General features: G+C 36.3%; 1 protein-coding gene across 4 annotated transcripts in view; it reads left to right on the top strand.

Annotated features, from left to right (window-relative positions):
• Window positions 1-375: 375 nt before the first annotated feature.
• The window catches only part of OPA1 (OPA1 mitochondrial dynamin like GTPase), a 50,805-nt gene continuing 26,210 nt past the window's right edge, over window positions 376-24,970 (top strand). The window contains exons 1-21 of one of the 4 annotated variants that reach the window (XM_062499579.1): window positions 376-475; window positions 3,341-3,659; window positions 3,966-4,062; window positions 5,315-5,422; window positions 6,612-6,665; window positions 7,507-7,574; window positions 12,214-12,312; window positions 16,523-16,576; window positions 17,619-17,723; window positions 18,660-18,746; window positions 19,621-19,734; window positions 20,060-20,140; window positions 20,546-20,620; window positions 20,947-21,018; window positions 21,154-21,253; window positions 21,777-21,907; window positions 22,417-22,489; window positions 22,581-22,653; window positions 23,405-23,520; window positions 24,115-24,179; window positions 24,765-24,841. In XM_062499579.1, the coding sequence (XP_062355563.1) occupies window positions 447-475; window positions 3,341-3,659; window positions 3,966-4,062; window positions 5,315-5,422; window positions 6,612-6,665; window positions 7,507-7,574; window positions 12,214-12,312; window positions 16,523-16,576; window positions 17,619-17,723; window positions 18,660-18,746; window positions 19,621-19,734; window positions 20,060-20,140; window positions 20,546-20,620; window positions 20,947-21,018; window positions 21,154-21,253; window positions 21,777-21,907; window positions 22,417-22,489; window positions 22,581-22,653; window positions 23,405-23,520; window positions 24,115-24,179; window positions 24,765-24,841 (1,997 nt within the window). In that variant the 5' untranslated portion in view covers window positions 376-446. The remainder of the gene's footprint in view (window positions 476-3,340; window positions 3,660-3,965; window positions 4,063-5,314; window positions 5,423-6,611; window positions 6,666-7,506; window positions 7,575-12,213; window positions 12,313-16,522; window positions 16,577-17,618; window positions 17,724-18,659; window positions 18,747-19,620; window positions 19,735-20,059; window positions 20,141-20,545; window positions 20,621-20,946; window positions 21,019-21,153; window positions 21,254-21,776; window positions 21,908-22,416; window positions 22,490-22,580; window positions 22,654-23,404; window positions 23,521-24,114; window positions 24,180-24,764; window positions 24,842-24,970) is intronic. The other 3 variants (XM_062499581.1, XM_062499580.1, XM_062499582.1) reach the window with 3 other exon arrangements.

The following is a 24,970-nucleotide window of genomic DNA, read 5'->3' on the forward strand; positions in this document are numbered from 1 at the left end:
TGAGGGGGGCACAGAGCCCGGTGTGGGGGGTCCAGGACCCCGGTGTGGGGGATCCATGATCGCGGCACGGGTATCCGTGATCCAACTATGACAGATCCATGATCCAAGTACGACAGATCCAATATTCCGGTGCTGAGACCCAGAACCGCTGTGTGACCGATCCATGATCCCGGTGGGGGGGATCCCTGATCCAGGTGTGACCGATCCATGATCCCGGAGCGATTCTCCGCTCCTGGCCGACCAGCCTCCCGCGGTGTTCCCTCTAAACCCTCCCTCTTTCTCCGCCGTCGAGTCCGGAACCTTCGCGTGGTGAGGCGCAGTTTCCGGCGGGGCGGGCCGCGCGGACCGCGGTGCCCGGAAGCGGTGCCCCTGCCCTTGCCCTCAGCCCGGCCGCGCTCCCGCGGCTCCGGGGCCGCTCCCGCTCCCGTTCCCTCCTGGCTCTTACGATGTGGCGGACGCGGGCGGCGGCGGCTTGGTAAGCGGCACGGGGCCTGGCACCCGCGGGGGAGGCGGAGTAGCACAGCGAATTGGGGTGCGAGGTGCGGGTGTGAGTGGCGCAGCGCTGGGCCTGAGGCTGCAGCAGGCAGCAGCCTGGTACCCCTGGGCTGGGCAGTTTCCCATCCTCCAGTTCCCCTGGGACCTGGGGAAGGGAAGCATATAGAAGGGAGCTGCTTCTCCCGGATTCTCGCCCTGGCGTGCTCGGGCCGCTTCCGTGTCCAGGCGTTGTCCCTCCTAGCAGCTGCCTTGCGTCCCGCTTGTTTTCCACTGTTCTACTACACCATTCCAGGCTGGAGCAATGACAGTAAATGGTGGATAACAGCACGATGTTCCTTGGCAAATTTCAAAGAGTCATGGAATGGTTTGGGTTCGAAGAGGAACGTGAAGATCATCTAGTTCCAACCCCTATTTGGGAGTAGCAGTAGGAAAATAAGCGTTGTCTGGTGCTGAATGAGAAAGAAAATGCCACAGGCATAGCAGGCCACTTTACAAGACATTTATAATCTCAGTGTGGGGTTTCAGGCCTATAATCCGGCAGAACTACTCGTGTCTGGAAGGATAGTTTTTGTTATTGTTAAAACCAGTGTTGCAGAGGCTTGAAATTTGGAACTCATTAAATACTTCATTTAATAGGTTTGTTCTGCCATCCTTTTCAATCTGGCTGTACTTTTCATTGAAGATCTGAAGGTGCTTTTTTGGTCAGTATTCATCAGGAGACGTAGCAGCAAGAGGAGAGGAAACAGAAAATGGAAGTTTTGGTGTGATGGAGGAGTAGTGGGGGTTTTAGTGAATTATAAATTTCAGATGTGCAAGTAAAGCAGTTGACTTTGAAATATGCAATAACACTCGAAAGGAGGTTGTGGATCGAAGTTTTGCCAGAAGACTAATGGAATTCAGTTTTTCCTTCGGTGTGAACACATGGACTGAATACTGTAAAACACAACGTGTTCTAAAAGAAAAATCACAAAGAAAGTTACATATTACACAAAATGCCTTTAGCCCAGGTGAAGACAAATAATGAGGAGTGACAGCCATAGTATGTGCTACCACACAGTCTCTGCTGAAAATAATAAACATCTGTGAAACGGTAATGACTGCAAAACAAAGCAGCCCAGTCACTGGCATGCTTCATACAGGCTTATCATACCCTAATTTAAAAACCTGGCTCAAAGCTGGGAAAGAAGACATTTCAAGTGTGAAGGCACTTTCGTATTTTTTCTATTTGTAGTTAATTTCTGAGCCTCTTGTAATTCCATGTCCAAGAGGAGAAATGCTTTAGTGGTTTAGGAATTGTACTGTTCCTACTTATTATTTCTAGGTTCTAAGTTTCTTATTGCCAAAGCCCAGCTGTGCAGAGATAGTTTACTATAGCAGCACAGGATGTCCTTCACAGCCATGGTGGCTTAGGAACGAGGGCTTTCAGAGCAGTCCCTGGGGTTCCTTTGCTGACCTTTCCATTGCACCTAAGGAAAGTTCTAAACTTAGATCATCAGCAAAATTGGTCTTTAAGAGAGAAAAATGTCTGAATTCTGGTTTTTAACTTATCTTCCAAAAGCTCAGTTTCTGGACTAAAAGTCCTTTTTTATGACAAAGTCTTTCACTTCTTTGGACATTAAGAACACACCTGTCTTCTCTAGTACATTAAAAATGTTGAGGGAAAGAACTGTACAGATCATAGACCATGTTATTAGAAATTGCTGTAATATTTCCCACTAAGTATGATTCACTTGTTAAAATCTGATAATTTAAAACGTTTTAGGATTATGGGATTAGTAATTTGCCGTTTCAGTGATATGAAGCACTTTTTTTTTTAATTTGTCTTATTTGGAAGTAAATGCACTTGATAATACTGAAAACCCTGAAAAAAGCATCAAAGGACAAGCTTTCATTTTAACTTTTAAAATGTCAACCCTGTAATTTTGCATATATTTTGCATTCACTAAATGGTTTAATAGTAACCATTCTGATATGATGGTACCTCCAAAAATTACAGAAGAAATTACTTTTTTCAGAGCAGTTGTCTTTTCCCTAAACTGACAAAATAACCTCAAACCATTGCAGCATGCAGATAGTGTAATCGAAGGTACACAAGTTTTATTCCAGCCATGTGTTTGCTTAACATAGGCAGGATTGATAAGGCTCATGTGTTTTACCATGTGCTTCTCAGGGCTGAACTCTGCTTTCAGAGTCAAATCTTCTACACTTGTTCCATCTTAAGTCTGAATTCCTTCATGAAAGCATCAATGCACATGGTGCAACCATCTCCAGAACTAGCATGACCCAAGACAAAATCATAGTTTTGTAATCCTAGAACCACAACAAATGAAAGGACCTGAAAGATGTCATTAAGCACATGCTTGGCCTAAATAAGACAAATGTATTCTACAGAGGATTTTTTTCTGTTAATTGGGTTTTTAAAAGTTTGGAAATCCTCTACTAACTTAATCTTCTCTAAAAGTTCATTTAGAGAAGAAGATATGCCAAATTGTTAAGTTTTCTTCTGTGCTGCAAGTCTGTGGACTCTTTAGCCCAAACGATGCTTTACCACATGTTACTTGCCTTATGGCAGTGTGAAAGTTAAATGTAATCCATAACAGACTTTAGAATTTGTAGTTAAAGTTTTATGCCTGTAGTCACTAAAAATGCTGTACCTGTTAATGATGTTTGTAGCTTTTTGTTTTCCTCGTAAGTGTAGCAGTAGTAGCTGTCAATTGTGCATTCAAGGTAATGTAATAAGATTATCTGTAACCAGCTCAAATACAAAGTGGATTGCTTCTAAAGAGGTGTTTAAGTTAATGGTGTGTTGAAGAAATCAGTTAAAGATTTTATTTCTTTCTGTTAGTGTCATCTGCCGGAGTCTAGCAAATAGCAGCTATGGAATTAAGAGAAAATCACCGCTTCAAAACCTGCATCTTGTTTCCCGAAGTATACATCATCCCTACTATCCAAGTTCAAAGTTCCAGAGACCTCCATTAAGGATATCCATTCAGCAGTTCTCTTCTCTGAATCGTCTTCCCCTTCACAGAACAAAACTTTTAAATGTAAAACATGGATACCAGTCCCACAGGAACTTTTGGCTGGCCAGATTAGCCTCCAGGCTTCTCAAAGTTCGTTATCTCATCTTAGGATCTGCAGTAGGAGGTGGCTACACAGCTAAGAAGGTATTTATCTCTGGAAGCTACTTTATGCATTTTGTCTTTGTTATTACATGCTTCAAAACAGAAGTTCTTGTTATAGCCACAGAAATACAAGATGACATTGCTTGGTTAACTGATGATAATAAAGATGAGTGAATATGGAAAACATTGTTTAGAAAACTACTATAGATCTTAAAAGATCAAAGTATTACTCATATCTGAAGATGGTGGGTTAGTATGTTTTGTGTGTAGGTAGTAGTTGCTCGTACACTTCTCTATGTACATTTCTTTTTCTATTTCTACCATGGTTTTTTTTCCTTTCTCTGTTAGACATATGAGCAGTGGAAGGACATGATGCCAGATCTCGAGGAATATAAGTGGATTGTTCCTGACTTCATTTGGGAGCTTGATGAACTTGTTGACTTCGGTACCACAAAGCCCTGATGTTACTCTATCTAAAGACTGGCATGTGTAAAAGTTAAACATAGGAGTGTAGGTCCTCAGGGCCTCAATCAAGGAGTAGCTTTTCAGATGTAATTTGAGTGGGCTTTTATTTTTGGACTTTGATCTGTGTTTCACAAAGGCATTTGTATCAGTGTGTTTGTAAGAAGAAATTGAGCTCTGTTTAGCATGGATATTTCCTAATGCATAATTTCATTTGAGAATGTTTTTGGTTCTTTTATAAAGCCATATAATCCCATTAGTGAGAGTTAGAGTGTGATCAAGGGAACACACACAGGTTTTGGTAGTGTTATGCAGAAAGTTCTTTCTTTCTATATGAGTGACTTATAAGTGAAGATATAAATAGATCAGTAAAAAAGATGTGTGGGTAAAAGACCAGTTGAAAATGCAGAATAGTGAACCTACCTATGTACAGAATTATCTTGAAGATGTAGAAGAAAAGAAAACAAAAAACACTTGCTTTCCTGATCCTTGAGGTTGCAGTAGAGGTTTTTGTGTATTTTTAGATGAAAGAACAGAAGTCTGAAAATCAAGCACTGACTTATATTTATGCAGGGTAGAAACGTGATGTTCTGTATTTTTTTTTAAATCATCTCTATGAAGATTTTGCTGCGTAGAATCGTAGAATGGTTTGGATTGGAAGGGACCTTACAGATATTTAGTTCCAACCTCCGTGTCACGTATGAATATTGCATAGATAAATGCAGAGATTGAAAACTGATACAAGTTTTTCTTGTTCTTACTGCAAGTGGACGCTACATTTTTATAGTACTTTACAGCTAATGGTTTTCACTTTTAAGGTTCACAAAATTGGCTTTTTTATTAAATTGAAAGCTAATCTTTTCTTAAAAAGATTCAAGACATGAGCCTAGTTACAGTTTCACATTATTTTAAAATGTCCTCTACAAAGTATGTAAAAGAATAATGTATGAAATGTGGTAAAATGCAGCAGTAGGTTTTTGGCAATTATAAAGTACCTGAGGCAGCCAACTTATCAGGAAGTTCAAAGTCTAAAAAAGCAAGTGGTTTTTCAGATCTGATAGTCTTTCCCAACAGTAGTGGGGGGAGGTGCATGTGGAAACTCCTTCATACTTCTTGAAAAAAAATTTTAAAAGCCATATCCTGAAACAGTTGCTAGGTTTTATAGCCTATGCCATTTTTGTTCACAAAAATAATAGAAAAAAGCCCAACCCACTAACTGTTGTACTGTTTCCTAGAAAAACTTCTCAAAGCCCTCCCTGATGCAGATGACCTTGCCAAACTACTGCCTGACTTTGACAAGATTGGAGAGAGCCTAGCTTCACTGAAAGGATTTCTTTCTCCTGGTGAGAACAAATTTTCAGTTTTAATTTCAAAAGCTGAACCTATTTCATGATGAGGGTATAGGTATGTCCTTAGACACTAAAACAAAGCAGATCCTGAAAATGTTTGTGTTTGCATTGAATATATCTTCTGAAAGTGTTGTGGACAAGTAAGTGTAATGTTACTTCTAAAAGTGAGAATTCTAGTAGCAAGCTCAGAGAACTAAAATGTGAAATTGAATAGAAAACTAGAATTGTTGTACAACTCTAAACTAAAAGTTTGAAAGCTCAGTTCTTCAGTGAGTCAGAGAAGCTGGATGTGTCCAGCTGGAGCTTGGTGAGAGTGTCACTGGACAGTAGCAATATCACAGATGTTACAGGAGAAAAGAGATGGATTACTAAGAACGAAGGTTCTTAGTATTGCAAGCATGTGAAATAGAGAATTTGTATCAAAGGTATTCTTCTGAATTGAATGATGCCTTCCATCTGGTCATGGACCCAGAAAAACTTGCTTGGAGATTTAGGTTAGGTGGGGCAGTGTTTCAAAGGAGCAGGTAAGAGCTTTAAATCCTTCAGAAAAGGCACAGGAATGGTTTGTCTATTCAAAGTATCCAGGCAGTAGCAGGCTTAATGGTTTTCTGGTTTTGGCAGACTTAAATTAGACATTTCTACCACTGGGCTTTTTAAAACTGAGAACAATCAGATTTGTTCATCGTATCTGGCTTGCTAATAACACAGCTCAAAGCTTCATTCATTCTTATAATAAACTGCAAGATTATTTGTATTACATACCTTAGTAATTATCAAAGTACATACATTTGTATTCATGAAAGATTCTGTATGTTTGAAAATATTGTCATATCTGTGTGTAAGAAGTGTGGTTTTGTTTCTTTAAAATACTGTCAGTGGCAGAACTAATTTATTAATCTTACAAACACCACAAGAATCTAAGCAGGGGCCAAGTTCAGCAGAGCGACAAGTAGATTGCAATCTCCTATGTATTTTGGCTGTTTAAAATTTTAACAGTTTAAAATTGTGTTGTTATTGATTGATAGTGAGATGTCGCCTATTACTTGTTATCATACTGACACTGGCATAGTGGCCATTTATGGCTGTGTGGTCCTCCAAATGAAACAGAGATCCCTCATCTTTATTCTGCATTTTGTTTTGTGTTTATAATTTTTATTTCCCCTCTTCTGCTGATTTTTCACAGGTTACAATTTGGTTAGTGAAGTCATAGGAGCTTCTGATCTACTTCTGTTGTTAGGTGTGTAAAAGCCCTTTTTCCTGCCCTTAACCTGCCTTTTTACAGCAAACTGTTAAAACACTACTATACTAAGAGGAGTGACTATCAATATAAATACAACTATTTACAGCAACTTCATATGGATTTACAAATACTTTACAACTATTTTTAAAATACTTCATAGAATCACAGAATATGCTGAGTTGGAAGGGACCTATCAGAATCATTGAGTCCAACTCCTGCCCCTTTTCAGGGATATCCTAAAAACCCTACCATGTGCTTGAGAGAGATGTCCAAAAGCTTCTTGAACTCTGCCAGGCTTGGTTCTGTGACCACTTCCCTGGGGAGCCTGTTCTAATGCCCAGCTCCCTCTGGGTGAAGAGCCTTTCCCTGACCTAGGTCCTCCCCTGTGAGAGTAGATGAATGGTTGATATATTTCTGTCACAGTCCTTAGCAGATGCTCTTTATTTCAGGCTTGTTCCAGAAGCTTCTTTTGAAAACCTGTCGTTACAATAGGAAGGATTTTTTTTTTTCATTACAGTAACATCAGTAGATTTTGTATTATTCTTCTTTCTTTCTCAAAAATTAATTCTACAATATTTTGAGAACTTTTAATAGTCTAAGTGAAGCTGCCTGCTCCCTTGTCATATAACTAATCTGAGTGATAAACTAGTAAAAAATTTTCAGATGAGTTTTAAGCTGATTTTTTTCTTCAGTTTCCTAAGAGGATTTTTTTATAGGAACTTCAAAGATTATTGAATTGCTAACTCATAGGGGTTGAAACTTTAATTTTCTAGTAGGTGTAGTCTGATGTAGTAGTGCCTTTTGCATCTTATTATTAGTTTTTGTATTTGTGTCCTAGGTTCTCCAGGAGAAACAGCATTTCGGGCTACTGACCAGGGATATGACAATGACAAACAGTTCAAGAAGGTAATTACTCACTTACAAACCTGAAAATGTCTTTATAAACAGGTATTTACTGTCGAAAGGTGCATCAGTAGCCCATTGTAGAAGTTCATTTGAAACAGCTTGAAAATAATTTATTGTTGAAAATTAGTTCAGTATGCATTAATGATTTTTGTATATAAAAGTAGTGCAGTGATAATAAACATTTTGGTGTAAGGAAATACAAGGCAGACATGAAAATATTTAGTAATTGCATTATTAAGAAAATTAGTCTGTAATAAGAATGTGATTTTAGGTATTGTATGTGCATTTGCAATTTTTCAGGGCATGGTCTCCATGGCACTTGAGTTTATAACTTACTACTGAAGTTGGTTTAGGCATTTATATTTTTTTAAGCATTTCTGTTTGCAACCAGTTTCTGTTGACATTTTCACAGTTGTAATTATTACTTACAAATGTCTGCCTTAAAGAATTTCCATTTCATAAACGAGTCTGTTTTTTACTTTCTTTATCTAGTTAAAGTATACATCAAATTTTTTTACTGTTCTCTGGAAAATAACGTTACGGTATTTTGATACCTTGAAGTTTTAGCACTTTTTTTCTTGAAGTCAAGAAGGTGAAGTTTATTTTTTTTTATTTTCATCAACATTTCTGTGAAATTGTCATGTTGCTCATTCTTTAACAGCTTTTTATTTTTCCTGTGCTTATTTTTAAAAATTGTTTTACAGAAATGGAAAGAAAACAATATGTATCAGGGATTTTGTAAATTATCATGTAGTTATTTTTTAACTGAAACTTTCTGAACTATAACTGGGGCTTTTATATAAACAACTTTTCTGTATATGCAGGCATGTATACATTTATTCTGCATTAATTCTGCATGGTAATGTATAGTGAAACATGTACAAAGCTCAAAGCTTGCAACTGTTTTCCCCCCTGTAGAACAGTGATGGATTTTTACATGAGAATTAACGTAGCTTTTTATTTCTCCTTTGTCTGTAAACTGTGTTTTTCTCCAGAGTGATTGCTTAGCACAGATTTCTCTGTGTAAAACATGTTTGTGAAGAAGTGGCCATCTTAGTTTATTGTCTCTGATAATTGAAATAACTGGCACTTTTACTGAATACCAGTAATATCATTAGAACTTCTTACAGTCCTGTGGTTGTTTTGGATGCAGTGATATCTGCATTTTAACTTTGACTGTGGTATTGAAGACAACACCAGATTAAATCAGCACGATTAAGAAAATTTTGTCTGGTCTAATAATTGTATCTGATAAGAAACTGTTAATTTGCTAATTAATATGATCAGTTTGGTCAGAATATTTCAAACTAGGTACATATAAATACCTAACAGAGCATGATCAGCAAGTTTATTGGCAGGCAAAATTATTATTTTCAAGACAATGGATAAGATGGCCTTTTTACATTCAGTGCTTACCACTGCCAACCAATGCTAACTTAAGAATTGTGGTTGTATGGGTTCATAAAGGGGTTGTATGTATGCTGTAGTATGATATTAAATGTGCCTTATGAGATGGTTTTCTTCATTTCATTGTGAAGAGATTAGTAACTGATAAATCTAGAAATTATTTGTTTGAAGGAATTTTCTGAATAATTGTAATTGGATGTGATCCTCAGACAGGTCTCTAAAAGCTTTGAGTAGAATGAGTGAGAAATGAGTTTGTGAGTTGTTTTTGAGTGAAAGATGTCCTGAACACCAAATCAGATTGTACTGCTTCTTGTCAGCTAATGTGCTTATCTCAATCTCTCATTTAATCCAAAAAGTACAATGTTTTTAAAAGAGAATTAAATTAAAATTACTGGAGTGTTCAGGTAAGTAGTTTAAATATGTGATTTTTTAACCTGGATTAAATAAGAAATTTTGTTCTAGGAGAAAGAAGAGTGAACATAGTTACAAAGACTATAGTGAAGTAAAAGTATTATAAGTGAGGAACTAGTTGAGGCTTCTACTTGAAACAGCTGTGTTACCTTCTTAGGTTATCTTGCACTATTGTCTGTCTCCATGAAAAATTTCTTTAAGAAATAGTTTTCTCTTAAAGCAAATAAATTCCAAAGCTTAGTTTTTAACATTAAAGAAAATGTGTAGTGGTTATAGCTGTGATGGAGTTGGATTGAAAACTGTGACTCTGGTCTTGATGTGGGGCTTAGAGTCCTTTCTCTGCTCTGGTTCTTTGGTACCAACTCATGCCTTGAAGACCCTGCTGCCCCCTGCAGCAGTTGCAGGGTGTGATTGTCTTGCTCGACCTGCACAGGCTCAGCTTCAGTTGGTGTAAGGAGCAGCACAATATCCCACAGCCCTTGACTACAGCTACTGCTGGCAAGTGAAAAAGAGACTTGAGTAAGGACTGTCACTTACTTGGATTTCTTTTTTAAACATTCTTTTTTGTTTCATTCTTCCTTGCAACTTAAACAATGAAGTTGCTATAATTATCTCTGTTTTATTAAGAGAGGTATGCTGTTATATTCCCAACTTAATTTCCAGTTTCATGTTATAGATGCTCTGGATAAAATTGTTACATTTATTCAGATTCTTAAAAAATTATATCTTTTATCTATCTTATAATTTTCACTCCTTTGTATTCCTTTTTAATTACTGAGAGAGTCATACTCAGCTGCAGTACAGTGTATTAACCTTTAATATAAGATAATATGGGGTGGGAGAAATTTGAAGAATGCACAGTAACAGTGTCAGGGTTTGTCCCAGTATGTCAAGTACTGTAGCCTGTTAACTCCTGTTACTCTCTACCCTTTACATTGTTTCTTTGACAATGAAAAGATTAATGTAATGGTTGTAAAGAACTTAATTTTTGAAATGGCATTGATTGGTGTTGATTTTTCTAGCAAAAGTTCTTTGAAGTACACATTGATTTTGGTGGAGGGAATGTGTCCAATGACAGTGTCCAACAGTGATAAGTGTCCAATATTTACAGATGTAAATATTTTTGTTTGTGTCTTGGTTTATGCCAGCTGGGATCGTGTGTGTATAGTTCTCTACTATTTAAGGTTCTTAATCTTTTATATTAATTTTTAAATCTAAAACAGTAAATTAACTAAAATATAAAGGAAATCATATTAATGAGATTATTGATTGATATATACAAAGAAGAAAATGTTACAGAGAAGCCTTTTAAATGACGTAATTTTTTATTTGAATATTTTATTAAATGGTGTGACTGTAGTTGAAAAGAATTATTTTCATACTTTATTGTGGAATAAGAGTCACATATACCAGATGTCTTTGAAAGGAATTGCTTATTAAATAATTAGATTCAGTGACTTCATACTTCTGTTACATTTCCTGTTTAAATGCTGAAATGCCTTCATGGCAGATTTTGTTCAATGTTTTTTCTTGTATTTTTGGACCCATAGCATAATTTTTAAAGGGAATGTGTTGGGTCATACCAAGAGTTTCCTTGTCTGCAAAATGGCAAAGTATTATTATTGTTCTTCTAATACTAAATGTAGTCATGAGGCTTCCTCTCCTTGCTGCTATGTAGTAATGAAATCCTTTGCCTGAGTTCCTGGCACAGTTCTAGTGCATTTGCTAGTTGGGCATTAGAGGCATTTATTAAATCTGAAAGTGGTTCAGTAAAATTCCAAATGAGAAGATTTTTGTATGCTTCAAATGGTACAAATCACTGTTTAACAAATGTTTATATTTGGTCATTTGATTCTGTCTGTCCTTTTATCCATTCTCTTGTGTTCTTTATCCTTATGTGTACATGCCTGTGTGTGTATTTCATGCAACAAATGTATACCTTGATGATGGATGTCTTGAATTCTTACACCAAGCTTCTGTTTCAGAGCTTGTCTTGATTCCTGAAGTACATTTTTGAAACATTTCATTTCATTGAATGTTTTCTTAGAAGGTCTGATATTTTTTAAAGAGCTTTATTTAAATAGTTCATTTATATTCTTCTCTGCTTTCTCTTAAATAAACAGTTCATAAACATCCTGTAGATGCTGGCATAGTATTTCTCAACCAGTTTTGAAAGACAGCTCACCATTATAGGATTGTATGGTGTGGAGGGAGAAGAGAATTAAGCTTTGTAGAAATGCTGAATGAGTAAAAGAATAATAAGCATCAAGTTTTAGGGATTTTTGGAGTGATCAGGAAGGGTTATGACGGCATGAATTTAAATTGCAGTGTTACAGAAGTGGAGAGAGAGCTTATTTTTTTTATGCTCAAGAAACTATTTTTCTTCTGTTAGTTTGAGAAAGTTAAATAGCAGGCAAAAATCATCTTTTTATAAAATGATTTTGCTAGGAGTAAAAACAAAGCAAAAAAGCCCTAAGGAACTTCTACTGGCAAAGCCAAATTGAACCGTTTGATAATATTTAAAGCTGTGATAGCTATAATAGAATTTTAAAAATATTTAGGTGCTTAGTTAAAGTTGAATATAATTGTAAAGTGTAGCTAAATGTTGGTTGCTTTGTTTTACCTAGTTTTGCAAAATGCATGGGTTTGCTGGCTCTATCCACTCCAGCTAGCAAGAGATCTTGCTAATGAAATTTCACTTTTGTTTGAACTGACCGGTTCATACCTGTTTTTCATCTGTCTTTGTCATGCATTTTGGTTTAACTTTGTTCTCCTTACACCCCAAACTTTTCCTCTCCTTTTTATTATAAACTCACGGCAGGGCCTGCTTGGGGAGCTCATTCTGTTACAACAGCAAATCCAGCAGCACGAAGAGGAAGCGCGCAGAGCCGCTGGCTTCTCTTCCCAGCAGAAGCGAAAGGTGATGGCTTAAGGGACGATATGTTCTGCATTCACTCTAATCAAATACTTCTCTGCGTTTGAGCTAGAAAAATCTTAACTAATTAAATCCTGGACCCAAATAATTGGCCGACTTCACTACAGGTCCTGTTTCAGTTTAACCAAGTCGCATTTAAAGCATGATGTTAAAAGCAAAACAGGTACTTTGTGTCACTTTGAAACTGTACTATCTCTGTCTCTATAAAAACTGTTATTTAAAGTTCATACATTAAAAAGGCATTTAAGAAAAATACATGAATTAAGGTCAAATCTGTTTGCTTGTTTATGGTAGTTCTGTCTTTGAACAGTATAGCTATTACAGGGAATATATCTCTGTGAGCTTTTCTCCGTTGCTTTATACTGTTGCTAGTCTGAAAATGGCAACAGCTCCTTAGTAATAATTTTGCACAGACAATTGAATACTGCTAATAGTAACAGTGTCTACATCAGTGGTAGTCCCTTGTCTGTTTTCTGTCTTAAAGCAGAATTTTTACTGATTTGTTGTGCTTGTTGAACATCTGTATTTCTCTAATTTAAGCTCTGATCATTTTTTAAATTATTGTATGGCTGATTGGAAATTCCTCTTAAATTGGGATATTTTAGTTTTCTGATCTGTTGCAATCTGTAATTCTTGACCACATTACTTTGTTGGCTGCTTTTGTGCCTCCTCAAAAGCTTTCTGATTAGTCATATTTTTCAATGGCTTTGGAATTGAGCACTGAATACAGAACTTGATCTTCTGCACATCTGAAGACAGATCCCACAGAAAGAGGAATGCACTAAATATGAATTAAACTTTTAGACATATTTGCATAGTTCTAATTGTCATGCTTTTTAGTCCATCAACAGAGGAAAAGCTGTGTTCTCTGAAAGTACAGTAGTACTTGAGTGTTTTACTTTCTTCCACTATTGTTTTATGTGGTTTAGAGTTACAAGCTCCCTTGTCAGAATGTATACAGTTTGAGAGAGCTGGAGTACAGGATAGTACATTGGAGTAATAATAAAATGCATGAACTTGTAAAAATTGCTGGAAAAACAACACAATATTTGATATATAAAAAGTCCTCAGCCTAGTAAACACAATCAGGAAGAAAAATGAGCTTGATACTACATTTGTTTCTGATTGAGATTCTACTTTGTTAGTACTTTGTTGCTACTAATTCCACAATTCCCAGGCTGTGAAGAAACTGCAAGGGCTGTCTTTGTAAATGTTATCCTGCCCTCCATGGCAGGTACCCTGTGTTTTCAAAGGATTGAAGGTCTACCTTCCTTTGCAAATAGAAGTTTTCACTTAGCATTCAATGTGCTGTTTGGCATGCATGCCTTATGGCAAGGAATGAGTCCCGTTTCTCGCACTAACCTTTATGTTTTAATCAGTTTGAAAGAGATGGTAAACTCTTTTCTTTCATACTTTGATGGGAAGACATGGGTCAAAGAATCCAATCATTGATCCACATTATCCTTTGGAAGAAAAAGTTGTGACTGTCATTGGCATAAGTCATTGCAGGCCCTTCTGGCAGGGCATAAACTAACCTTTTTAACTGAGTTAGCTTGCTTGTATGTCAATAAAAAAATACAATTTTATTTCTGTTCTTGGAAGTTTTGTTGCCCAATTTACTTGCGTATTTTTCCGCTTTGATTTATTTACTCAGTATTAAATCCACTGCAGTTGTAAGTTCAGTAACAGTAAAAACCATCTCACAATCAGGAGAATATATTAAAAACAGCTTTAATCCTCTCCTATGGATCTGTTTTTTTTGGGAGGGCAGCCTGTTGATAAATATTTCAGAGTCAAGTTGTTTAGTCTGGTACAGCTGCACTGTGCATGGCTGCTGCATTTTGTCTGGGCCTTGATATTTTCATTTAAATGATTGGAAATCGTTGTAGTTCTGCACATAATCAATTTAAAATTATTTGTAGTCTAGTTAGGGAATATGCAAGACCAAAGGCTGTGGTTTCAAAGGTACTGAATTTTCAGATGCACATAATTATGCAGTATGTGACAAAGGCTGTTGAAAAGCAACTGCTGTGCAAAATGTGTAACTCTGTAAGGAACTTTTGGGTATCTTAGTGAACAGATATTTGGGTGCAAGGGCCCTTGATTAAAAATAAGTCTCCAGTATTCTTTTCTCATAATTCTTTATGGTGGCAGTGGAGAAAGAGGGAGGAATCTTGAGTTGCAAACTGTATTGAACTGGATTAAATAAATACTCTTGTGCCTATATAAACATACTTTAATAATTTATTTTTTTATTGGGAGGGGGGTAGAAATCAGCAATCAGTCTTATGTGACTGTTAGTACTTCAAATTGGTATATTAGCTTTAGCTTTTATTGGCAACTTAAAATTTTCTATCAATATTATGGACCATATATTCAAAATAATGTTATGTACTTACATTGAAATCACACCTGTACCAAGCACTGAGGCAAAGACTAGATTTTAGAGCTGTTTGTGGGTTTTGACATAACTTACCTAACATCCTTGTTAGAAATAATTCATCTAGTGCTAGATAATTGTTTGCTTCAGATCTTGCAACTTGAGACTGTGCAATATTGTGGTTTTCAGTGTTGAACAGAAGCCATAGCCCACACAGACAGTGCCCATGGCTGGAAGTGTCTGTAGGGAAACGTTTCAGACGTGAATCATGGCACAAATCTTTTGAGAACAGCAGAGAGCAGGAAAATACTATCTCCTTTGAAGCTTTGAAGCTTTGAAGCTTTGAAAGCTATCTCCTTTGAATACTATCTCCTTTGCAGCACATGGAAACACTTTGTTTTCCTTTTCTTTGCTAAAATTTCTTGCTGCTTTTGGTTCTGCACATCATTCTGTTTGCCTTCCTGTTTTTATTTTCTCCTTATATCTCTGAGTTGTTGGAGGTGTATGTATATGTAAATATATATTTACATATAGCACCTTGTGGATGCAAGCATCAAGTCCTCTGATCAACTAACCCTGTTTCTGATGTACTTTTGCTACCACTGAACTAATTAACAGCAATGAAAAGTTAATTTACAGCATTTTGTCTTTGCTCTTTATGAAAGAAAATAATTGGAATAAGATGGAAGTGTCAGCTTGGTTTTCTTTCTATAAAGTGCAGACACAATTCTTCAGGCTTAGCAACTAAATGATATTGATCACTGTGAATAATTGTGGATTATCCTTGTTTAATCTGTAACAACCGTTGTAAAATTTTAGTAATGGAATTAATCTATGTCTAAATAACAGCTGTACTCTGCATATTAGATAATATGCTCTTTCTGATATGAAGCCAGCTTGAGTTGTAAATGCAACATGGGCTTTATCACTTTATTTAAATATTGACATACTCAGTAATTGTTTAGGTTATCATTTTTTCTGAATTGAATATTTCATCAGTCAACCATTAGATTTTGTTGTTTGTAAATATTTACATCATAAGAATTTGTATTCCACCATTTATGCTTTTTGTCTTTGTGTTATTAAAAGGGGATTGTTTAAAACAACTGCTTACTGCAACTTGATGAACACATTTTAGGAACATTTGGCTTACAATGTTTCTTAGTGCTCGATCTTATTACATTAATGTCTTGAACCTCAAGATCTCTTGTACTATAATATCCTAATTTTCCAGTTTTAATGTAATTTAAATAATTTTGAAATAACCCTTCAAGACTGTCCTGCCTGTCTAAAATGTATGAAGTTGTGCAGCACATTTAGAATTCTGAGAAACAAATATGAAATTGGAATGCTTCTGAATATTCATAAATAGTGACTATTCACCTGAAAGTATTTTCTGTAGCAAGCAGGTGTTCAGTGATTTTATGACGCTAAGATGGTGCTAATTCAGAAAATGAATATACAAGATTCTGAGAGTTTTGACTACTAAAACTACATTTAGTTCAGTGGCCAGGAATCTCAGCACCATGTGAAGCTGCTTTTTCTTAAGTCCACTTTCCCAGTATTAAGTCTTGAAGGGTTAATTTTTACATTTGCATGTACTGAAATTCAGACAGTTTTCTGATGTGAACCTCCTGTTGCAGGTGGGGCTTTCCATCAGCTTTTAAATTTCAAATTCTAATTGAAGAATTTTACTTGCTGTAAAATGCATGTCAAGTCACTTTTCTTACGTGGAACGAAGCTTTCAGTTTGTAATTTGGTTATTTAGAGTGCCTAAACTAAACAAGTGATGGTAGCCATGATTATTTTTTGTAGGTTTCTGACAAAGAGAAGATTGATCAACTTCAAGAAGAACTTCTACGCACTCAGGTGGCTTTTCTGAGTTATTAATACTTTAAGTAGTGATTTATGTGCAGCAAAACTCAGATTTACTAGACAAAAGCACACCTGAAGTATATTTGGTAAAAATGCAGTGCCTTTTTCAATCTCTGAATGTGTCAGTGCAGAGTTCCCTGTGTTGGCACAGACCAAAGGTCAGTCTAGTCTGTTCTTCTGTGACAATGACTTACAGAATGCAAGACCTCATTCCAACCAAGTTTTAATCTCTCCCTGATAAGCAAGGCAGAACTAGTTATTTGTAAGATAGATTTTTTTTCAGGGATGATGCACATTGGTCATATTTGTCAATGTTCTGGTTTTTTTGCTTGTGTTAATGTACAGTTAATCTTTTATCTGCAGGCTTCTAAATTGATTGGCTCTTTGGCTCAGCTACATTGTTTTATAGGGGCTTTACTAACCTAATTGTATATTTGCTAGTATTGAGTGCATTTATTACTTACATTTTTTTAATAACATACTGAAATTTGATTTGTTTTTTAGAAGTACGCTCAGGCTAAATACATTTCCACATTGTAGAAAAACATTTTTGGAGTAGATATCAATATTATATACATCTGTCATCTTCAGAGTACTGTTGCAGTCCCCTAAAGAGGGCTAAGCTGGTACAATTGTGTCTTGATCTGAGGTTTTATGATGAAGAAGGGGTCTATACAAGGCTTGCACATTTACATTCAAGCTCCATTTTGATTGAATGGCCAGTTCCCACTGACACTGATATCTGTCTGATTCCATATGTCTAACTTCTTTGAAAATGATGCTTAAGGTGCTTAAAGATTAATCTTTGTGTCCTGAGGTTTGAGCAGTGTGGTCTTATAAAAGCTTTTGAAACAAAGAAGTTGTATGGCAAAAAACAATTGGTGACCTTGTATTTTTAATAAGTAGCAGTCACAAAGGTTTCTGTCTTTTTGAAAGACCTGCCTGAAGAATTGTAAGTTTTTCATAGGTAAAACTTTGCTCACATGAATCTACTATGTCCATAATTGCACAAATATGTTTGTACTACTTTTTATAGCTCAAATACCAAAGAATGCTTGAGCGATTAGAGAAGGAGAACAAAGAATTAAGAAAATTGGTCCTACAGAGAGATGACAAGGGAATTCATCAGAGGAAGTTAAAGGTATGTGTTACAAAACCACATTGAAACATAATTATGCCACATTTTCCATTATGCTATTCTAAATCACATTTGTTAATTCATGTATAAACTTTCGACATTTGTTTTAAGATACCTCTGTTAATTTTTTGAGCAATGAAGACTTTTATACATCCTTTATTCTTTAACTATGTAACTTTTGTCAGTGGCTTCAGTTGAAAAACGCGAAGAGGTTACCATGTCTAACTAAACCTAAGTGACTGGGAAGTGTGGCTTGGCTTTTTCCTGTAGCTCCACTGTATTTTTGAAAAATCTTCCGTCCAGTTCTTCTTGTACACACAGTCTGATACCTTTGTGCTTTGTTATGTGTCCCATTGAGTTTGGTAGGAGTAAGTTATGGTGTGAGGGAGCATCATTTAATGACTGTATAAATCCAGTGAGACTGGCTTTTGTTTTTGTCTGCCAACATCCTGAGCATTCAAAAAAGGGATGTTTCCTGCTTCCTTGTGTCATTTATTAAACAATATGGATCTTTTTCTTTCCTCTGGGAACTGAAAGATGAATCTTACTTGTGCAGAATAAGATTGATAACTCTATATCCTTATGAATGTTTATTGTTCATCAAACTAAATAAGTCTAGATGTTTAATGGAAGAAACTCAGTTTAGCTTAACTTGAAAGTTTCGGAGTTTGCACTCAGTTGTTCTCTTAGCTGTACATAGGAGCTCTCATTTTCCTCCTTCATCCACAGTAGTCAAGGAGTGATTTTACTTGGCATTGTATTACATAGAACAAAGTATTACACAGAACATTACATGGATCTGTGCTGCAGTATAGACAGCTGTGGTTTCTAACCATCAGGAGAAAGTAAAAACATTTTTATATGACTTTACAGAAGAATTAGTCTGAAACCTTTGTTCTATTTGGCTGTGTTTTCTCTCTTTACCTTTCTTTTTTGTAGAAGTCCTTGATTGATATGTATTCTGAAGTACTTGACATCCTGTCTGATTACGATGCCAGTTATAACACTCAAGATCACCTGCCTCGAGTAAGTAGATAACAAATTCAATGATTTTTACTGAAACACAATTTACAATTAAATAGAGCATTTAATTATATTCCAGAATAATCCAGAGTTAGTGCTAGGCTATTTTCTTGTAATTCCACCTTTTTGCCTAAGACATGTCTTTCATTTTCAAAGCAATAAGATAGTTTTGAAAAATAAGCAATTTAACCTAGCCAAGCCTGGTTTGGCTCTTGATAAACCCTGTCTAGATTCAATTAATGCTGCTGTGCTGAGCTTTTCATTTTAAATGGTTTCACTCCGTGCACTCCATCCTCCTCAGCTTTGTAAAATGGTTGTTGTTTCCCACTGTGTGTGAGCAGAGCTGAGTGACTAAAGTGTCCTGTCCATCTCCCACAGCAGTGCTGCTGTTAGGGGAGGGTTTGGGAAGGGGGTTAGGCTGACTGCTGGTGTAGGAGAGAGCCAGCAATGCTTCCTGCTTTCACAATCCCCTGTAGCATTGGTAGCTTCTGTAGGAAGCTGCTAAGATCTGGAAAATTAAGGATTCAGCTCTTTCCTGGCAGAAGCAGCATCTACCAGATGAGTAGTGCTTTGCCTGCTGAAAGGGTTTTGTACAAGAAGAGAAGGGCTGCCTGCCACGAGGGCAACAAGCCCTCCATCTCTTCATTAGATGCTCTGGCAGGGTGCTTTGTGGACTGTGCTGTCATAGCACAAGTCAATTTTTTTGCTTGACTACAGGTTAGTATTTCTTCAAAGATTCAGTCTTTAAAACAATGCATTTATTATCAAGTAGAATACAGCTGGTGTTGAGACAGATGTACCTCTTCATAGTCAGCTTTTATCTAAACTTCCAAAATGCCCTCCCAAAAGTCAATGGCTGTTTAAACTTTCACTTAAGGTGGTGGTGGTTGGAGATCAAAGTGCAGGAAAAACGAGCGTGTTAGAAATGATCGCCCAGGCCCGCATATTCCCTCGAGGCTCTGGGGAGATGATGACACGTTCTCCTGTCAAGGTAAGAAACATCATCTCTGAATCAGCATTTGCTGTATTGTTCTGCCTCTGATCATGACACTGATTGAAGCATACATACACGTACATAGTTTTTGAAAATAACCTCTAAGCAAGGGATTTGTTTCAGCCAATGACAAAAGCTCTGCAGATCTGTATATGATCCATGTGTACTGTCTAAATAGTAGCAGTGCCATTTATTAATTTTGTGATAAATAAGCACTATATTTAATTGTTTCTACAGAGGGAAGTGTACATAGGCCATGTACTTCTCATGTTTCTCTGTGTTAGATATGCTATACTTTCTCATTAAAGCTTTTAACATTTAGGTAACACTTAGTGAAGGTCCCCACCATGTGGCTTTATTCAAAGACAGCTCTCGGGAGTTTGATCTGACCAAAGAGGAGGATGTAAGTACAATAAAGTGACTGGAAGTTAATGAGACTTCTGTTGATTCTCTGAATAATTTTGTGTCTCTGTGATCTCTAAGCCCCTGTTTAATTAGAGTGAAAGATGTTTAGTGGGGCAAAGCATTGTAGTAGTTAGTAAATTATCTCTTCGGCTGGCGCTGAAGTGGATAAAATGTAAAATGTGCTCCTTGTACCAAGACACTTTTTGAAGCATGAAGGAATCTGCAGGTAGTCTGTCATTTGGTGCCCTCCCCATTTACCAGATTTACTAAACGTGCTTTTGAAATAATACCTATAGACTGAGATCTTCATCCCTAACTAAAAGTGTTTTTCTGTGTAGGTAATATTTCTTCTATCACAGTTATAAAGGGTTTTGTGTTTGATATTTTGTTTTTCTTGTAACAGCTTGCAGCTTTGAGAAATGAAATAGAAATCAGAATGAGAAATAGTGTGAAAGAAGGGTGCACAGTTAGCACTGAGGTAAGACTTGTCAAATCTTTAATCGCAAATATCTGTACATGTATATGTTTTATAAGTATTCTTCAATTGGAAGACTGTGGTGAATCCAGTTTGCATATACTTCATATTTTGCAGTATACAAAGTGCATTTGGACTGTTAAAATCAGTTTTATTCAACAATTACTTGCATCAAAAGTTGTACTTCCTTCTTAAAATGACAGGTTATTGCTGATTAAAACATATGTGTGTATATATGTGTTATATAGTTTTATATACGTGTGTTTGTCTATGTAAATGCATTCAAAGTAGATGGTGTATAAACCTCTAATTTCAATTTTATTTCACAGACCATCTCCTTAAGTGTGAAAGGTCCTGGTTTGCAGCGAATGGTATTGGTTGATTTACCTGGAGTCATTAGTGTAAGTATGCAATAATTTTAAAAATGAATGTAAATGAGGTAGTGGTATTCGTGAGAATATTAGCTGTTGGGGTTTTTTTAACATGTTTTTTTCTTTGTTTTTCTTTAAATATTTATCTCCATATGCATATTAAAGACTGTGACATCGGGTATGGCTCCAGATACAAAGGAAACTATATTTAGCATCAGCAAGGCCTACATGCAGAATCCTAATGCCATCATCCTCTGTATTCAAGGTACTCAGAGTCTAAACATTATCCATTTATATTTTCAGTCGTGGTTCTTACATTACTCCAGAGTCTGTTCTGAAGGTATTTTTCATTTTGTGGTAATTTGTGTAGTATACAAAACAGCATACTGTGGAATGTCTGTTTATAAATTGAGGCAATCTGCAAAATCTGGCAAAAATCAACTTTTTTGCTAAGATTTCTTTTTAGCATTAAAGAAAAATGGTGGTGATAATAAAATTCAAGTTTTCCACAAAAGGGTTTTTGGAGGTAGCATGCAACAATATTGAATATAATATAATGTTGAATATTTTGAGTAAGCTGGTACTTGTTCAAACCAGAACTACAACAAACTGGTTTGTTTTGATTCTGGGAACAAAGCCATTTTTCCGCTATGTGTATCCAAAAATGGATCTTAAGTCCAATTTTACTGGGTTAAATTTGTAACATGAAATTTACTTGATAGCTGCTGTGTTTTCAGTACTGTGTGTTAGATTACATAGTCTGTAAAAAAACTTTGTATTTATTTTAGATGGGTCAGTGGATGCAGAACGCAGTATTGTCACAGACTTAGTCAGCCAAATGGATCCTCAAGGAAAAAGGACAATATTTGTGTTGACTAAAGTTGATCTTGCAGAGAAAAATGTGGCTAGTCCAAACAGGGTGAGTTGAAACTCTTTCTCACATTGTGCTGGCTGAAGTCATAAATGGTAAACTACTTGAGAAGCTGTCAGAGATACTGGACCTCACCTGCCTGTTTGAAATGGTTTTGAGTGCTTATTTCTGTATTCAGTATGATTTTTTTTTTTGTGGTTGTTGTTTTAATCTCTCTCAGGCCTTACTTTTAGTGATCAGCTATGGGACTTCAGTCTCATCTTGCTGTAAACTGATTGCTTTTATGAAGGTGACCTGAGCAAGTTCCATTTCCCAAAAAGGCTTAAAGGTGTTCTGGGATAGGCATTCTCGTTGTGTTTAATGTTCTGCTGTATTATGCCTTATTTCATTTATGTCTTTTTTTTGTTTGTTTTCAATCTCAATAGAACTCATAGTCCCATGACAAACTGCAGTAGTCTGTGGATTGATATAAGTAGATCTGGCCTTAAAATTGTGCTGAAGGAAAGGTTATCTCTGTGTAAAGTTAATTATGTTTTTTTATTCCTTTATTTTCATAGATCCAGCAAATCATTGAAGGCAAACTCTTCCCAATGAAAGCTTTAGGTTATTTTGCAGTTGTTACTGGAAAAGGTAAAGAGAGCTCTAGCTCTGTTCATTTTATCCTTTCTAGTCCAGAAAGCTGCCTAAATGGAACTGTTGCAGCACTCTTTTCTTTCTGCAGGAAACAGCAGTGAAAGCATTGAATCTATTAAAGAATATGAAGAGGAATTCTTTCAAAATTCAAAGCTGTTAAAGTATGTTGCTATTTTATTATTTCTATTAAAATGAGCCTGTGTTGGTAAATGCTAGCATCAGTTTTTCTTATTGAATTTAAAAGGACTGCAATGTGGAAACACTAACCGAGATATAATCTGCTTAAATTAAGTATCATGTTGAGGTGACCAATTTATCCTGGTTTCCTAATGATTGCTATAAGTCACTGAAGACAGGCATCTTCAGGCAGCAGTTGTTTCCACTGCAGTTCTGGGCCACTCTCCCAAGGTTTATGTGTGTCTCCATCAGCTCTACAAGAGCTAAATTTCAGCCTGTCTAAGCACTTAGAGCTGAGAGGAGTGAATCCAGCCCAAAAGTGAGTTTTAGTGCCTCTAAACAACAGTTGTCTTGGTGTGACCATGTTGTGTTCAAAAGGGTTATTTTGTGTGTTCTGAGGGAAGCTCATCGAGTGGAGTTTTGATTTCACAGGCTGGTATTCCTCAGGAAAGTACAGTGCATGATCTTTGGGACTATGGACCTGCACTGCAACCTCTATAATTAAAACTTATTTAGGGTGGAGTTTTTTGTTCCTATGTTTTATTTTGGGGCTTTTTCCCCTTGTTTTGGTGATGATCTAAACTGAGTAGTTTAGAGGAAGAGACTAGAATTTGGGTTAGGTACACAGCTACATGTTATTTTCTGCTCTGAGAAGCAAGGCTTTATTCTAGAGAGGAGAAAATGGGGACCTGAAAGCATAGGTATGCAGAGAACTTCCTCTGTCATTCTTTACAGGACAAGTATGCTGAAAGCACATCAGGTAACAACCAAGAACTTAAGTCTTGCTGTGTCAGACTGCTTTTGGAAAATGGTGAGAGAGTCTGTGGAGCAGCAAGCAGATGCTTTTAAAGGTAAATGTGTTTTCAGAAAGCAAGGGAAATAAGCTGTTAAACAGTTATTTCTTCCATGTGTATATAATACTGTTCTGCCAGCCTGCTTGGGCAATTATTTCATACATTTTATATGAACAATATTTCCCATTAATTGATAATTGCCCCAGGTAATTTCTAGAAACAAAGTAAAAAAGTAATATGTGTTGTGAAGTACCACTTGCTCTAAAAACCAAAGAAGTAAGTAAGCATGAATAACAAAAATCAAGTTGGGTTTGTTTTTTTCTGTGGGCAAAACACAGTTCTTCCACTGGATTAAGGTGTTTAAAATGGCTTCCTGTATAAAGGTATAATCTGGTCAGCCAGGGCAGGGCTGACACATACAGAGCTGGAAGTTGAATGGCTCCACTGTGCTTTTTTAATGCATGAATTCTGCAATTTGTAGACAGAGTATCTTGGCACAGACAGAAAAAAAAAGTTGCTCATTTGCAGACATGCTTGAAGTTCTTGGAGAGCTTTTCATAGGCAATTTTAAGACCTGCTGAACTTTTAAGGTAGTCATGAAGTGCATATGGACAATTACCAAAAACAAGGCCCTGTTTCTGATTTTTACAGCCACACGTTTCAATCTTGAGACGGAATGGAAGAACAATTATCCCCGGTTGCGAGAACTTGACAGGGTAAATCAGACTACTTCTTTGGTTGGTGGGCTGCAAAGGGTTGAAGATTATTAATTAAAATTAATGCCTTTTAATTTAGTTTGTAAAGTTTTCTTCAAGTTAACATAAAGTACTGACATTTCAGAATGTTAGGATGATATGAATTATTGTAGGGGAAGGAAATACTGTTCTTCAAAACTGTGAGGCTTCATCACTTACATCTTTCACTCTTCTAGTACACAGATACCTGACCTAACTTGCCCCCAGGGCAAGTTTTCTTTGTGATCATGATAGAACTGGCAAAGAGAAGTTACATTCCCTCATCTTTCAAAAAGAGTAAGGAAACAGTTGGGATCTCATTTTCTAATTCTTTTATAGAGATCCTGAATATTGAAATGCCATGCCTGGACAAAAGCATGCAAGAGATGGGAGGGAAGATGTGTGGTTAACCAGGGTAGCTGATGATACGCACACACACTGTTCAGAACATGACCAGGAGGTATCATTTGAGGTTTAAAGGCATTAAGGAAAAGTTTTGAATTTTTTTACCTTTTGTATGGAAACATGATCAAACTATACTTAATCTTATTATTTCTTTTTGCACAGAATGAACTGTTTGAGAAGGCAAAGAACGAGATTCTTGATGAAGTCATAAGTTTGACTCAGGTCACACCAAAGCACTGGTATGGTAATTTTTTCTTTTTTTTTTTTTTTCTTCATCATTTGCTAGGAGAAGTTTGCCTTTGAAATAGTTTTAGTAAACAACATTCTCGAATATAAGTAAGAAACTCTTTTTCTTGGACAATGTATTG

The sequence above is a fragment of the Cinclus cinclus genome, chromosome 10 (genome assembly GCF_963662255.1).
Source record: "Cinclus cinclus chromosome 10, bCinCin1.1, whole genome shotgun sequence".
NCBI classification, from domain to species: domain Eukaryota; kingdom Metazoa; phylum Chordata; class Aves; order Passeriformes; family Cinclidae; genus Cinclus; species Cinclus cinclus.